We start from the raw sequence: 17,236 nt of genomic DNA on the forward strand, positions 1-17,236 counted from the left end.
TCATCTTGACCAGGGGACACTGGACACATTCTCTCTCCTACAGTTCTTTGCCTTTGCTCACACTTCCCCTCTGCAGATACCTACTTCTTACCTTTCAACACACTTAAATTCAAATGCTTCTGCCTTTCATTTGGCTAGGATCATTTGTTGAAATTGTCTTATAAGTTTTAGCTTCTTATGATTCATTCCATATTGCATCAGAAAATCTGTAGAAGAAAGACTGAGCTAGGATTTAGACAATCCCTATTCCTATCCTGCATTTGCTCCTTAACTCCACATTCTCAGTTTTTAAGTGAGAGGTAACTTGTAATTTGATAATTCGTTGATATAGACCCATATATTTCTCTTAATGTTGATAGAAGATAACAGTTTTTTAAATCAGTGTTTTGTAAATCTTTACAATATCCATAGTATGTGGAGAATCTTAAATATTTGTGAAATCAGTGGATGAATGAGTGGATGAATATGTCCTTTGGAGAAAATAAATTGAGTCATCCTTATATAAGTAACTATTTAAATGAAGTATTCCCTCTATTAAAATGTTTCCAGAGAAGTCAAGTAAAAAGAACATGTCATAGAGATTAGTCTTTCAATAACATGAGGATATAAGTATGCAAATGTAGAAAGTGTTAAAAGACTGAATGTGTACTTGATTGGTAGAAGGAACACATTGAAATTTAAGAAGTCTACCTAAAACTGCTAGGTAATAAACTGCTAACAATACAGAAATAATTGGCATCAAATTAAATTTTGATTGCCAGTGTCAGCTCTTCTAGAAATTCTTTTGATAATCTTTCAACTGTCCTGTGCAGTAGAAATGTTTACCCTCACTTTGCAGATTAGTAGTTACACAAATTGCTCAAGCTCATACAAACTATACATAGCAGAGTCGGCATTTAAAGCCTGTCTAAATCTAAACTCATCTCCTAACTACCCATGCTGTGTCCTCCTCTGAGATGACACATCCTTGAAAATAACAGGTAGTTTTTAATGTATTAAAAAGATGAATGATGAGCCTTTTTTTTAAGAGTAGAAATGGTGGTTTTTGAGAAGGATTTATAGATTTGATAACAAGGTTTTGTCAGAAACTGAAACTTCTCTAACCATTGACTGTTTTCAACTTTTTCATTCTAGTCCATGGTGGCTCCTCCCCTCTCCCCCCACCCCCCATAGGCACTGGGGCCCTTGGTTTTCCCCTTATAGCAGTTCTATTCTTCCAGCCTATCAACAGCTGCATGACTCCATTTAACTTTTCTACTGCTAATGGGTACTTTTTTTAAAGATTTATTTATTTATGCATACAGAACTGGAGTACAAGCCAGAGGTGCAGGGGCATTTGAGAGGATTCACCTGAGACAGAGTGGGGAGCAGAACAGGCAGAATTGATGAAGTACACTGCTGAGGGTAGTAGCGGGCCCATCAGGAGAGGTCTGCCATGCCATGTGGACCACCTTCGGTCAGGGATTGAACTCATTCTGAAGTGGCTTTAGCTTCTTAGTGCTGTGCTTTAACCTGCTTATCCTTCTGTGTTCTAGATTCAATTCCTAAGAAAGGGAATTGCATTTGCACACCTCATTTTATTGGCTCACACTGTGTGTCTCCAGCGCTTTGTTGAGAAGAGGGTATCCTAACCAGTCAACACTAATCCTTAGTAAGCTTGCAAGGTAGGTGCCCTTTTTATCCCTTAATGCTGAGGCTAGTCTCTTTCTACCATTCCACCACCCTTTTTTCTCTATAGTCTTTGCTTCCATTTACCTCTTATGCAGCAACACTATTGAGCTTTTATTCTTCAGTCCTTGAAATCTGAATTCTTCCCCCATTATGACAAAGAAAATTATGTCAGTGATGTCACTGACAACTTCCTTCTTCTTTTTTTCTTTTAGAGCTGCGCTTTAACCTGTTGCCACCAGGGAGGACCCTAGAAAAAAAACTTTTTTTCCCCATCATTCTTCATTTTGTGCACTATTCATCTCAGCTGTAATCCCCATGGACTTACCACCACCAACTCACCTGTGTGCATCACCATAGTCCAGTGTGCTCTTCCCACTCTAGTTCTGTTCCCATTCTCCTTTCCACCCCCATAAAATGTCTCTGGTTTATAGTTGTTCATTGTTTTCATTTTTACTCTATTACGCTTGTTTCTCTCTTCCCCCACCCACCACCCCCATCCCTTACGCTACTGCTATGAATGAAACCATCTGGTATTTTTCTTTTTCTTTCTGGCTTATTTCACTAAGCATAATCCCTTCCAGCTACATCCATGTTCCTGCAAAAGGCATGAGTTTATCTTCGGATTGAGGAGTAATATGCCATTGTGTATATGCACCACCTCTTTTTAATCCAGTCATCTATTTTTGGGCATTTGGGTTGATTCCACATCTTCCCGATTGTAAATAGAACAGCAATAAACATGGAGGTGCAGGTGTTCTTTTGAATCAATGTTTTTGTGTCCTTTGGGAATGGAATTGCTGGATCATGCAAGCTCTACTTTTAGCCTTTTGAGAAACCTCCAAATTTCCAAGGTGGTTGTATCAGCTTGCATTCCCACCAGCAGTGGAAGAGAGTTCCTTTTTACCCACATCCTGACCAACATTTGTTGTTGCTAGTTGTTTTAATATGTGCCATTCTCACTGGTGTGAGATGTTATCTCATTGTAGTTTTAATTTGCATTTCCCTTATTACAAAGAATGTTGAACATTTTTTTCATATGCCTGTTGGACATCTGCATTTCCTCTTTGGAGAACTGTCTTTGTAGCTCATTTGTCCATTTTTTGATGGGGTTGTTCACTTTATTTTTGTTGAGTTTAATCAGCTCTTTGTGTACCTTTGTGATTAGTATTGTGTGCAAATATTTTCTCCCAATCAGTGGGGTGTGCCTTTGTTTTGTGAAGTGTCTCTCTTGCAGTACATAAACTTTCTAATTTGATGTAGTCCCAGCTTTTTATCCTTTCCTTTACTATCCTTGCTTTGGGTGATGTATCTTTAAAGATATTATTGAGGTGCATGTAATGCAGAGTTTCGCCTATCTTCTAGATATTTTATGGTTTCCATTCTTATGTCTAGGTCTTTTATCCATTTTAAGATGGTTTTTGTGCATGGTGTGAGGTAGTAGTCCAGCTTTTTTTTTTTTTTTCTTTGCATGTAGCAGTCTATAGTCCCAGCACTATTTGTTAAACTTTCTTTGTTCCATTGCATGTTCTTTGCTCCTTTGTCAAAAATTATCTGTCCCTAAGCCTGTGAGTTTATATCTGGGTTTTCTGTTTGAATCTGTTGGTCAGTATGTCTGTTCTTGTTCCAGTACCATGCAGTTTTGATTATTATGGCTTTGTAGCATAGCTTAAAATCTGGGTTTTTGTTGCCTCCTATCTCTTTTGTTTTAGTCAGGAGAGTTTTGGCTATTTGAGGTTTTTTGTGGTTCCATATAAATCTCATTTCTACTTCTTCTGATTGATTGTGTATAGGAAAGATACTGCCTTTTGTGTATTGATTTTATAACCTGCAACCTTTCTAAACTGGTAATTGTTTTGATCAGTTTTTCTATGGAGTTCTTAGGGTTTTCCATGTATATTATCATATCAGCTGCAAATAAAAATAGTTTTACCTCTTTTTTCCCTATTTGGATTCCTTCTATGTCTTTTTAACACTACAACTTTCTAAAGATAGAACCTTGGTCATGCTGTGAGTCCACATCTACTCCCTTTGAGAAGGGATGCGGAACAATGAACCATCGTAGTGCCAGCAGATAGGAGGACACCAAATAAAACTTTGACATTTATTTCTTGCACTTGAGAAATAGAAAGAACTCATGCCTGACTTCCACCTAAGAAAGCTAAAGCTGACAGTGGGCTACTCAGCAAATTCATGTGGCAGACAAAGGCATTCCTTGGTAGTGGATATTGGAGAAGCTTATGTAGTTGAAGTGAGCCTGTATTCTTGGAGTTTGTGGGAGCATGGCATGTGAACAAATGAATAGATGTGGAACTCACAGGAGGGTCATGAGTAGTGCAGTGATTTTGCCAGGGTCACAGTAACCCCCAAAGTAGAGAACCACTTCTTCAAGTTAAGGAAGTGTATTGCTGAAGCATAGCATTAATTATAATTTCTATTTAATGATGTGTCACCCAGAAGTTGGTCACGTTTCTGCTTCTTCTCTAAAAAAACAAAAATGCCCACCCCAGCCCCAATAAAATTGTGTCTTTGCGATAAAACACTTAAAGGCAGGAATTCATATTGAAGATACAGATATACTCCACTTAAGGAGTTAGTCTGCTCCATCAAATGTACAAGACTATACTTCTGTTCAACTAAATACCATCTTTTGGAGCAGAGACTTAATTTGTAGTGATAACAAAATATGCTAAGTCTCTGACAGAGCAAAATGGATGGTGAAGAACAGTGGGAGAAGGGTTGGTAACAGCTTTGGTGGTATGAGTGGGTAGCACAGAATTGATAAACTAGATGGAGGTCATCTGTGAACTCTCTGGTTAACAGATCAGAAGCTGGGACAGCTATAAACAAAAGCTAAACTTGATCTAACTCTTAGTTCTGCCTAACACTTGCTACCCATATTTCATACATGTAAGGATTTACCTAATATATTCTCTAGATGACTAACATTAGTTTGATACACACTAATAAATCAGCTGCAGTCATGCATTTTATTAAAAGACTAAAACATTAACAGTTATAATTGAAAAAATAAGAAGACAGTACATGTAAGAGAAAGGCTGAATTTACAATACCAGGAAATATTCTTGGTAGCTTTTTCTCTGACTAATTTCAGAGAACTGTGCTTGCCCTGAATAATCATTCCCATATGTGTCTTTTGCTGGAAGTATGGCCATTTCACTCTCTCCTTTGCCTGCCTTGATTTGCCCAAAATAAAGCAGACAAGAATCATAGAGGAGAATTTTGCAAAGAATGGTGAGCTGATCAAGTTCACCTGATTTGTGTTATTTGCCAATTTGTGGTGTAAATATTCCCAACATGGCTTAATTCAAGGATAGTAGTACTTACTAACTAGATTGGAAAATTCCTGAAAATTTAACAATATTGGCTCTCACCAGATGGTGCTCGTCTACTCTCACACACTGCTACATCAATAAAGAACACTGAGTTTCCATAAATATATATGATATAAATTTAATTTCCTGAGAAGATATACAAATGCAAGAAGAACAAGGCATACAAGTCTTTGGCCCTACAGTTATTCAGGAGATGCTTTTTAAAAAAGATTAATAAATTTCTTGGCCTCAGGCTTAGCCTACTCCTGAGCAATTTTTGATATGCACAACACAATATTTTTAAATTAGCTTTATATGTGACATTATTAATAATGTAATATAATCTCTTTACAAATATCCATAAATATTTTAAGGTGGGTTAACAATTAATTATTACATATCTTTCAACAAGAACCAACAAGCAGCTAAATGAACAGAGTCCAAAACTTCAACAGGGTGTCACTGAGTACTATTCGTTATTTTTAGAAGTTGACATATTTGACCAAGACAGACACTTCAAAGTAAGGATATGGTGGAAATAAACCATGAGCAACACCCTTGTGCTCTCTTCTCCAGGAAAGGGAAGAGGAAAAAAATATAGAAAAAGATCTGTTGTAGTATTTCCCTACATATCTTGGATTGAAAGGGCATATACCTCCTGGTGATTGAAAACACTAAATCTGATAGACTTACAAAGTGATAATAGAAATACTAGCTTTAAAGCTGAGACAGTAGACTACAATGAGAAGCCTGCTGGCCCTGTTAATCTTTCATCCTGTAGGTGGAAGCATGTTTTCTTTACTCCATCTTCGTCCATATTCTCATTGCTAAAATTGTGTCAAAAATATCTGACCCTTTAACTTCATAAGCTTGCCATGTAATACATGAAAGTACTTTGCAAAGTATGGAAAAATAAACTAAAACTATTACATCATGTAACAGTACTGGTAATTCCAATTTCTAGGGTTAAATTTTATAATTACATATGATTACTTTCTTTACCATTGACAATGTTTGGGTACACATAGAAAAGTTTCTCATGAAGCCTTATGTGGAAGTCCAGAGTGACTCTTTTTATCAGTTGGTTTTATAAAGCTTTGCATCCTGAGTGTGATAAAATCAAGGGAAATTCCCAAGTAAAGTGCATTCCATTTGCTACTACTTATGCCTCTGTCCCAACAGTTCTCTAGAATGTTTCCTATCCTCTAGCACATTTAAGTGGGGGTGTTGTTGCCATATCTGTAGCCACACTACTAAGCTATTTTTTATAGAGGGTCTCAGAAAAGGGGGGGGTAATGGGAAATAGTGCAAGAATATAAGAACAAACCCAGGCTACTGTCCTGGTTCCTTTGTATACAAAGTGTGGCTCTCATGAGAATAAGAACTTCATTTATCTATCCAGAGAGTCAAAGACTCTTTGAGGAACTTCTGTGCTCTAATCAATTCATTTTTTTTGTGAATTAGCAAAGTGTCCTTAGGGACTCAATAATAACCAAATCTCTTTGACCCTTCTACCGAATCTCTTTCTGATAAGCAAGAGAAAGAAACATTTGCATACAGAGGAGTTCCATGTGTGTTGATTTGTGTAGCCAAACTTTAGGTGCTGAAAATTTGCTTCCTCCAATCCACCTACCCACCCATCATCATGTGCTAAAGAAGATAAGGAAACCTAATCAAGTCTCTAGGAGGTCAATGTGATATTTTCTATCAAAAAGACTTTCAAGTATGTGTTGTTCTCTAGAACTTGATGTTCACCGTTGAACATCAAGTCTATTGTATCTTCAGCATGCAGCTCACCAGGCCATCCAACATACTGGATTTTAGATTTGTCTGTAACAGTTTGTATGATGTCTTCATTTTTCAGTAGCTGTACTTCAAAAGGAGCTTTTTCCTGGTAGGTTGTATTGGGAGCCACTTGACCATAAATTAAATAGGAGCCTTTCCGAAGAATCCTCAGCTTCCAGTCACCTCTCTTATCCATACAAGGAAATTCAGGAGACGACATTTGCCATTTGGAGGGTAATGGTCCTATTGGAATTGTCAGGAGAGGGAAAAAATATGGAAAGCACAGTTATTAAATTATTTCATAGCCTTCCTAATTATAATTCTTTCCCATTGACAGGTTTTTGTTGTTGTTGTTTTTCTTCTCCAACCTGGTCTGTACTAGGTTTCTCCAGCTACAATTTTAACATTTTTAAGTATCTATGAAATCTTAAGTGTCTTTCTTGCTTTCACGTCTAAGGAAATGGGTTTGAAGTAGAAAAAATAAGTTGATCTTTTTGTTGCTACTTTATCTATTGTCAATTATTATTTGAGAAAGGAATAGAAGGAAGTGGGAGGAGAGAAGGAGAAAGGAATCAGGATTATAATAATAAATAGTACCAGGAATATAATAATCAGATATCAAAATACAGGTTGTATACTCATTCTATATAAATGCTAGTTACTACAAGTCACTGTGTCAAAGAGCTCTTCAGGTCAATCTATATAAAATAGAGCTCTCCTGTGCCTCATCCCACTGACCTGCTTTAATTTTCTTCACTGGCGTTATCAACATCCTACATGTTTATTATCTATCTCATACTCGAGTAGCAATCTGAATTTTATTCAATGCTATATCTCAACACCTGATGGAGTTCTGGTATCTAGTATGTGCTCAAGAAGTAATTCATTTCTTGATTTAGCTGCTTTGTGACTAAATTATGGCTCTCCTTATTTGTGCATAGGTAGTTTATCAATCAAGATCCATGGGATATTATTGGCCAGTCCCAAAACAATTACTGGTAAATTCATGAGTTTTAAAATGGAAATTATTTGACTATTTAGTAGAATGTATCCCTAGTTTGGTGCTGTTATACAAAGGGCAGGTAAAGGATCAAGACCTAGCATTTATTTTCTTTGGTATATGTGGAATTGAAATATTTTCCAAATGTTGTCTTTGCATAGTAGTGTGCATCAGAGCCTTGGGAAGTACTCATACCACCCAAAATACTTATATGGCCAGTTCTTTAACTCTCCACATATTTAGTTGTGGGGAAAAGTTTTTAATCCCATAATGAGAAGCCTTGATAATAAAATACTTTGGAATATATAACACATTGACTAAAATTCTTATTTATATATAAATGATTGACCAAAGACTCTGAAGGTAGACTCTAAAGGAGAATGAAAAGAGGTGATTAGAGCAAGAAAGTCTATATAGAGAACGTCTCCCTGGATCCACAATGACTCTGGATCCCAGTAAATTTATTTCTGCTTGACATGTAACCAGCAATAGACAAGTCAGAAGTGCCACTGGTCCTCTTATTTAATTCTGTGGTAGAAGCCACTTAAAGCCTTAGCATCACTTGAGGTTCTCGACTTTTACCACATTGAGGGACAATTCAAACATATCATGAGTTCCACTCCCTTCACTAGAAAAAAAACAAAACCACATTGGCAAAGACAAATGAAAGGATTCCCTAATTCCCACAAGCTAAGCTGTATAGGAACACAGGGGTTGCTGTTAACTGTAGCAATGTGTTGCTCTCAGCTGAAAATATGTGTTTGACTTGAAACCTATAAACAACCGAAAAAGTATTTTTCTGATTTTGTATATATTCTAAAAAGTACCCAGAAGCTCAATGTAACTGTAAACATGAAAGTGTTTTCTAAGCAAATACCAAGTCACTGTATGGGAAAGTGACTCAGATACTAAGAAAAAGAGAAGAAAGCAGTAGTTCAGGGCCAGCTTCCTAATTTACATTCCTTTCCCTTTCCAGACTCCTTTTATCATTTTTTTTGATGTTACTTTTTCTCACATATTTTTCCTACACATTTGGAAACAAAGGTGACCCTCCCTTTACATGACTCTCTCACCCCCCCCCATACACATACACATACAAACTCTGCTGGACATCAGCAATATATAAAATGGGAAGAATTTGAGTTTACCAGAAGGAAAAGTTGTGGAAATCTAACTTGTGCTTACTAAAAGTAGATTCCTGGATCTCTGATACTCAGTCCCATAAATGTGGTGTCCACAGCTGCCTGGGACATGACCTGGAATGCAAGCTTCATCAGAGTGTGGGTTTTTCTCTCTGATCTACCTCAAAAGGCACCACCCCTGGGCATCTGTCTGGCACATGCTAAGCTATTCATAAATAGCAGTGGAAAGATGAATAGAATGGAAGATAGGCATCCTTAATAACACTTGAGTTTGCCTTCTTATACCAAACACTCAGAAAAGTTAAAGAAGCATGCAAGACCAGTTACTCACCAAATTGTGCTACACATGGCTCACTGGGAGGCTGCAGGGAAAGAAAAGGAAAACAGGATGACAACAGTGTCACAATTTTCTTGATTGATTTATCTAGAACTTCAGGTTCTAGTCAACTATTTTTCCCTAATCAGATAAAAACTATCCCTCCCTCCAGTTCTCAGCTTCCCTTTACAGATGATTAGCTCCATGCCACCAACACACACTTGATATACATACTACCAAATGTCATCAGTGTGGTGAATTTCATAAGAACAAGTATTTAAATGTTATTGGCTCTGAAATCTTAGTCATAAGGTATAGTCACCCACACACGAAGGTATAATGCACTACGTTAATTAAGTTCATTGGTTTTCTTGTGGCAAATGTTTAAAAGACTTTTTGAACTTAAAGCTATTACACATTTCTTATAGGATTTCTTGGCTGCTATGCTAGGAATAAAGTAAAGGAAGCCAAGGGTAAAAGCAGTGAAGCCAGCTAAGAGATTGTTGGAATCATTTCAGCAAGAAAACCTAGCCCAGATATTAGCAGTGGAGATGATGATAAATGATTGGAAAAGGCCAAACATGAACAAGAGATGAGAAAAGACAAAGGTCACTCCAAGATTTGGGGCTATGAGTAACTGGCCCTCTGAGTAACTGAGTAATTGAAGTTGTTAATTGCCAAAACCATCAAGATTTAAGACTAGTCAATTATCAGAGAAGAAACAATCATGATTTCATGTTTAAACATGTCAAGATTATGAAATTTATTTGATATTCAATAGGCGGTTGAATCTATGAAGTAGTTTGTGATTATATAAGTCTAGGGATATGTTTTAAGATATGAGCTCATCAAGTCTCTGAGTGTTGACAGACAAGAGTCATGGAACACGTGATGTTAACATACCAGGGAAAGAGGAAGAATCATTAGAAGAGACCAAGGAGGAAGTTCAGTGAGTCAGACAGAAAGGAAGCCTGGACAGTGTGATGTTTGGAAACCAAGAGAAGAATGTGCTGTAGGTGATCTGCTGTTTCAAAAGCTGGATCAGTCAAGTAAGAAGAGGACAGAGACTTGACCAACAGATTTGACCTCACAGTAGTCATTGAAACTCCTGACAAAGTAGTTTCTATGATGTGATGTGGGCAGATGCCTAATGAGAATGGAGTTAAAGGTTCATGGAAAAATGCAATTGGAGAATTTTTGTTGTGAAGAAAAGAAAAAAATGAGTAGAACTAGACTGGGGGTGAGAGATCGAAGAGATTTCTTTGAGATTTATTTTAATATGAGGGAAATGACAGCATGGTTATCTGTTGCCACTTGATGGGGATGTTCCAGTAAAATGGGGGGCAATTAACATGTAAGAACTAGGAGATAATTGTTGGTACAATACCCTGGAGTAGATAAGAGAAAACACAATCCAGCTCATAGGGGACCTTAGATAGCTGCATTAACAATTCACCCATGGTGACAAGAGGGAACTCATATTGTGGATGAAATTGTAGGTGAGTGGAAGAGATGATGGAGACTTTGGGAACATCTTTGCCTCTGCTTCCATGTTTCTCACAGAGATTAGAGGTAAAGTTATTGGGTGAGAGTGAGTGTATGGAGAGTACCAGATGTTTAAAGGAGAATGAAGTAGTTCTAGAGGAGAGTGAGTGGACGGAGGAAGTGGTTGCTCTGTTGTTTACAGAGCAATACTGAATCCTACTGAAAGTTAGTGGCTATGGATTTAAAGTAAGGCCTTTCACAAGGCCAGGTGTTTTTTCTTAGCTGCTTTCAACTGTGAAAGACAGTAGGTGGACTTAGTGTTGGAGATTTTCAGGACTGAGGTTTCATTATTAAAGTTCCATTAGAGAAGAGCAGGTGGGTAGGGTGATGCCAGGTATGGATAATACCCACATGCCAGAATTTAAATTGTATAAAGCATGCAGGAAAGGCATGAATGGAGTGTGGAATGGTATTTTAATTATAAAAAAGATCTTTGAACCATGAAACAATGGATTGAAAATTTAGTATCATGGCCTGGTGAGCACACACAAAGATACAGTCTTCCATTTTGACTATATTTCTTTGTGAGGTGAGTTTTCCGTAGTGAAGTCAAAACCATGATTCAAGGTAAATTAGACTGTACTAGAACTTTCATATTATTGTATTACAAGTGTAAACTATGATTAAGAAGATAACAGAAGTACATTTATCAAATTGTTAAAATATTACTCCCATTTTTCATAAATTTTTATGTACTGTTAACCTATTAGAATATAATTTGGTTAAAGCAAAATGGTTTTGTGCAACAAATAAACTATTTTATTATTTGGTTCATTCTTATAAATTGCCATTTTTTATATCTTAAATATGTGGTGTTAATACTTGTTTATAACTTATAATGTTTAGCATATAGATGGATTAAACTCAGTAATATTTTCTGATAGGAAAAATGTAATTAAAAATTGGAACCATTATTCTAGGAGATAAATCACTGATTTCCTATAATCACTTTCTTATAATAATTCATCCTCATTTGGGGATTTCTTAGAAGAGATGTTGAAATTTATTTATTTTTTTTGTTGTTGTTGTTGAAATTTATTTTAACCCATGAAATATGTGACAAGGACTCCCCAAACTTTAATTTCTTCATCTATAAAATAAGGGAAATAATAGTACCTTGTTCATAGATGTTGTTGGTCCATTTAAATAAGGTAATTATGAAGGGCTTTGCCCAGATATCTTTTTTTTGGACCTGCTCAGTAAGTAATAGTTGTTTTGAATAATGGTACTGATTATAATAAAGAATTAAACTTAAATTAAAAATGTAAGCATCTATAGTCCAGCATTATGCTAGAATTGTAAGCAAGAAAAACAAATATAATTTATGGTCCTGTCTCAAGTTTATAATCTTTCTAGAAAGACATACAGGAAGCAATTGGGTAACCATTTAAATACATGCCATAGATACCATCTGTATTACCTACTGTCATGAATAAAAAGGTATGGAGAAATCTAAAGTGCCAAAAATTAATTGCTAGAACCTGAAATCCTGGATACTGTAAACTATTTTAAAATCCATTAGAGCAACAGAAACCACCATTGTGATATTCTCTAATAATCACCACAAATGAAAATCTGTCTAATCATATAGATTATCTATTTGAATAGTCTTTGGTTGAGGAAGTGAAAAGGATAAGGAATATTCATATGCTTAAAAAATCTTAATTCTCTTCATTGTAATGCCATCAATTATGATCACTGTAGCTTACTGAGAACCTATTAAACCTCTATCAGACACTATACTAGCTCATTAATCCTTGCTACAACTCTATCAGATAAGAACCAGCATGCTTATTTACAGATCAGGAAATAAGAAAGAGAGGAATTTAGTGACTTGCCCAAGTTTGTAGAGCTGAAAGGAGCCAGGCTTATCCAAGCAGCTTACCTGACTCAAAAGTCTCACCCTCACCACTCTGTGGGGGGAAGTTTCTATTTAAAATTCTGCTGCTGTCTGGAAGGAGTAAATATCCATTTATTTAAAAACCATGTGTACATTCAGTTTAGTGTAGTTCCTTTTTGCTTAGAAGGCTCAGTTGCTCTCATAATCCCACTTTGTCTTAAATCCAGAGTTACATAGCTGGGTTCAAATGGCCAAAATTGAATTCTTTCTCCAAACCAACTCTAATCAGGTTATGGTTTGGAATAGAACAATATACTCTACTGGCATCAACACCAACTTCCTCTCCTGGACGTGTCTTTCCTTTCATTGAAGCAGTGTCTCCCTCAGGGAGTTGTCTCTGACACTCTGAGCTTGTGGTTTCTTTGAGACAACTCCCTGAGGGATAGACCACTTACTGGGTTCAGTCCATCCTTGCCATTCAGTGTCTGCTAAAAGAATGATTAATAAAAACATGTTCTCTCCCAAGGGATATTCTGTTAATCTCTGTTAAGCCTTTTTGAATGAACACCTAGAGAATTTGAAAGTGGGGCTTGTATATAAAAACCAAAGTAGAGACAAAAATAACAAACTCCAAGATCCAAGGATATGGTGGGAAAGTAGAAGTGGCCACCTCATAATGACTCACCAACTACCAGTCACTCAGGTCCTCTTTTTTAGATATTTATTTGTGACCAATAGGAAAAGGGAAGTGCAGGCAAGTGGAAAGTGGAATATATAAGCTAATATGAAATTGCACTATTGACTAGGCCACCCACAGGAAATAAGTTTCCATGACATCAGGACAATATCCCAAATTGGGAACCCACTCTGGGCTATCTCTTTAGATTAAGAAAGTTTCATTGAAAAGTTGCATGTTCTCCAAGAGAAAAACAGAATCAGAGTTCAACCACAAGGGATATATCAAATTCAATTCTTTCAAGAGGTGTCTCAGATTCTTTTAGCATTTTATTAGCCCTCTTTCCTTTTGTAAGAACCAGTTTGTGGCATTTCCTTACTCTTCTATGCATTGATACACCTGTCACCTGCAGGAACTGATGACACCTGTAACATACCTATGATCTTCAGGACTTTCTGGTTATAACATTTAAGATGATTTTTAGGAGGAAAAATCACTTCTAAATTTGAGCTATCATTATTTTCACCTTTGCCCTTCTTCACAATATAAACACTCAGAATTCCTAACCATGGTTCTCTTCCTATACAAGACTATCAGTCTACCATGTTCACACTTCTTAATACAATCCTTGAACAAGCAGGACTCTGATAGACTTGCTTCAACTGAACACCCTTATATGCAACTATGGAATACAAATTAACAGACTACTAGTAAAACTCTGGTTAAAACTTTCACCTGACTAGACTAACACTGAGTACAGTGTCCTGTTTCTATCTGAGATTTCTGTCAGTTGCTTTCAAATATCTTAAGTAGTAGACCCATAATTTTGAAATCTTTGCTAGCCAATCCTCTTAAAAATATACATTTGCAGTCCTAATTTCACATCATCGTCTGTTCACAAATGGACACCTTATTCTCACCAAGGCTCAGAATTATCAAATGTACCCAGAAATAACTAACTCCTAAATTAAAGCATTTCTTGTTTTCATTTTGGTCAACAGTCATAAACACTAATGTAATTTCATTCCCTTCACTGGACCCACAGCTTGGGCTGGAGCTCAATGGGAAATTCCTGCTAAGCATCTGGGGCTTCCCAAATAAGAATGTGCTGCTCCTTCCTCCAGGAGTCTTCTCTGAACACTGCAGCCCAAAATCATTTCCTCCCCCACCCCACTTTTAACTGTTAAAGCACTTGCTTTATACCACCCTTAGATAAATTATTAGTCACTGTATTTTACAGCCAGAAGGGACATTATAAAATAAAGAAATCCATACTCATTATCAATTTTCAGATGAAGGAACTGAGAACCAGAAAGTTTAAAGGCCTCTTTCAAATTCATAGTTATTGAGACACCTAGAACCAGCATCCAGATCTTACCCCTAGTTCAGTGCTACTTCTCTTCCCAGAAATAATGTTACCCACTTGTCACTTACCTTATTCTATCTTCCATTATTTTTGGTGCTTTTTTCCTTCAATAAGACTATAGCTTGCATCCCATTTTTGAGGGCAAATACCATGTTTTTTAACCTTTTTTATTCCGCCCAAATGATTTATCAGAGTTCCAAGAAAAAAGAAAGATGCTCCCCTGGCATCTGTCAATTATGTGATTGAACCAAGTGATTTTCTCCATTAAAATCAATTCTGGTACTAATATTTAGCATTCTTAATAGCTTCCATTTAAAGACATTTTGATAAATCTCAAAAGCATTTGCCACAAGAAGATTGGAATTATATTATTTGTACCCAGATGCCCTTTATTTTTCAATTATCTCTAATAATACTCAGTGACAATTAAAATAAGTATATTAACAAAAGAAAAAGAATAACAACCACTTAGGCACTATTGTCTCCTTACCTTGCATGGGAGAAAATTAAGGATTAGTGTAATGAAGGAGCAAAGCAATAGTAAAATGATTATTGTTGAGTAGAGGAACCATTGTTTCCAGGTTGGTCTCTGTGCTTCTTGAGGAGTTGCATGGTTTAAAGTCATGTTCTCCATGAGGCTTATACTCTGCAGGATGAGAGCTGTGGAAAGCAGATATTCACTTGTGATGGACTAGTGATGTAACTGTCAGTTTTGTAGTAGTATGATAATTAGTAGTGGGTGTGAGGCGGAGTTTTCCTTCTGATTCTGTGTTAGAAAACGATACTTCTAGGTTAAGTGCTGACTCTCACTTGGCAGTAGTCCAAACACAAGAAAGAAGCAGGCTGAAAGCCAACACAAACACAGGATGAAAAAAAAAATGACACACGGGAAGTTCAGAAAGGAAAAATTCTTTCCTCAATCAAGAGGAAGTACAGTGCTATGCAGCTACAAATTATATCCAGACTAGAATGTTGCTCTTTATAAAAAAAAAAAAAGTCCAAGATTAAGTTCTATCATATTCCAGATATCAGTACATGTGAGACAGAGGATGGGGAGTTGGAGAGGTTAGGATGCACGCTTTGATTTAGGAAAATAGTTTCATCGATCTCTAAGACATAAAAGTGTTTCCAGATAGTCTAAGAAAACACCAGATGTATCCCTATTTTTTTTATTTAAAAAATATAAATACATCAGCATCAATGTTATCACTGCTTTCAAACACTGAAAATTCAGTGCTGGCCTTCAATAGAAATAAAGTCATGATACAAAAGGATACCCCCAACAACTCCCACCTGACTTTACAAAAAGATAAAAAATGGACATCTTCCTGCCACCAAAAATGCTCCAAAATTGAGGAAGACCCCTGGTTCTTTCTGTCTCTTGATCTGTTACAGTGGAATACTACCTTTGCTATAGAATGCCAGCATTATGTGCTCAAAAGAACATGGGCTTTTATTATAGGTAAAGCGAGTACAAGAACATGTGCTTTTAAGTCAGACAAGCCTGAGGTAATCTGATGCTGTCCAGCCCTTTGCTGCTCAGTGACCTTGTACATATATTTGACTTCTCTGTTCCCTTAATTGTAAAATGAATAAGCTTTCCATTTCACAATGCTTTTTCAAGAATGAAAGAAACTCAGTGACTGGTTTGGCTCACAGAAGAATATACCATGTGTTAGTTTATCTCTTCCCACATTTCATAGAGAGATTGTAAAGATTAAATTCAATATAAAAGCCTGAAATAAAGTAGCTATTTCTTTATATTTACCACGGGATGTAAGTATAGTAAGTAAAAAGGACATTAATCTAAGAGAGTTAAAGATATTGAAATTAGAAGTAGATCCTAGAGATTTAACCACCTCATTTAGGAAAGAGGAAGCTAAGGATAATAGAGGTTGAATGGCGTGTCACCCCGCTAATGGCTGATGTTAACCAGGGACATTGTTGTAAACTAACTTTCTTCTCTTCACTATTTGCAGAAGTGCTTCTCACTTGACCCTTGCTTATCTTGATGGATAAGTTGTCTCTTAAGATGGGTCACAGAGTCACCATGTGTTAGAGGCTGTGATGCCGGGACAAACAGCAAGCTGATTCTAGAAAGAGAATCATCCATTGTGTCTACCACTCTTAATCCTGTATCATATCTGAACTGCATAGGCACAAGCACAAAATTTTAAACTGATCTCTGTAAAGTTAGACTATTTCCTTCCTACTTCTTCAGTGTGCTCCTTCTCCTGTCACCTCTCCAAATTTTAGATGGAAGGGCTCCTACTTATTCACCAGTCAATGTGTATTCAAATTAGGCACTGTTCCAAATAAAATCCAGTTTCTCTTTTGCCTGGTTAAAGGTTGATCTCTGGTATATCCTGATTAACCTTATGAATCTTAGGAGCTATGATGCAAGAAAATACATTCTACATCTGTTTTTCATGAAATAAGATTTAGAAATAAAGAAACTTCAAGTTAGGAGAGGTGTCAGTGAAGGCAGAGAACATTATATCAGAACACTCAGCCTAGTGCTCCCTTTGGCAACACACATACTAAAACTGAAGATACACAGAAC

General features: G+C 36.5%; 1 protein-coding gene across 1 annotated transcript; it reads right to left on the reverse strand.

The window, feature by feature from the left end:
- Nucleotides 1-6,509: 6,509 nt before the first annotated feature.
- TNFSF18 (tumor necrosis factor (ligand) superfamily, member 18) lies at nt 6,510-15,307 on the reverse strand. Its single transcript, XM_004688122.2, has 3 exons — nt 15,164-15,307; nt 9,262-9,292; nt 6,510-7,031 (listed from the first exon to the last, which is right to left on the reverse strand). The coding sequence occupies exons 1-3, from the start codon at nt 15,305-15,307 to the stop codon at nt 6,685-6,687; spliced, it is 522 nt and encodes a 173-aa protein (XP_004688179.1). The 3' UTR covers nt 6,510-6,684.
- Between the last annotated feature and the right edge of the window lie 1,929 nt (nt 15,308-17,236).

The sequence above is a fragment of the Condylura cristata genome, unplaced genomic scaffold, assembly GCF_000260355.1.
Source record: "Condylura cristata isolate star-nosed mole 26May11 unplaced genomic scaffold, ConCri1.0 scaffold00024, whole genome shotgun sequence".
NCBI lineage: Eukaryota > Metazoa > Chordata > Mammalia > Eulipotyphla > Talpidae > Condylura > Condylura cristata.

Coding starts and splice junctions, on each gene's coding strand:
- TNFSF18 (XM_004688122.2), bottom strand. CDS start 15,307: ATGGAGAACATGACTTTAAACCATGCAACTCCTCAAGAAGCACAGAGA. Junction 9,293..15,163: donor TTAATTTTCTCCCATGCAAG/GTAAGGAGACAA, acceptor CTTTCCCTGCAG/CCTCCCAGTGAGCCATGTGT. Junction 7,032..9,261: donor GCCATGTGTAGCACAATTTG/GTGAGTAACTGG, acceptor CAATTCCAATAG/GACCATTACCCTCCAAATGG.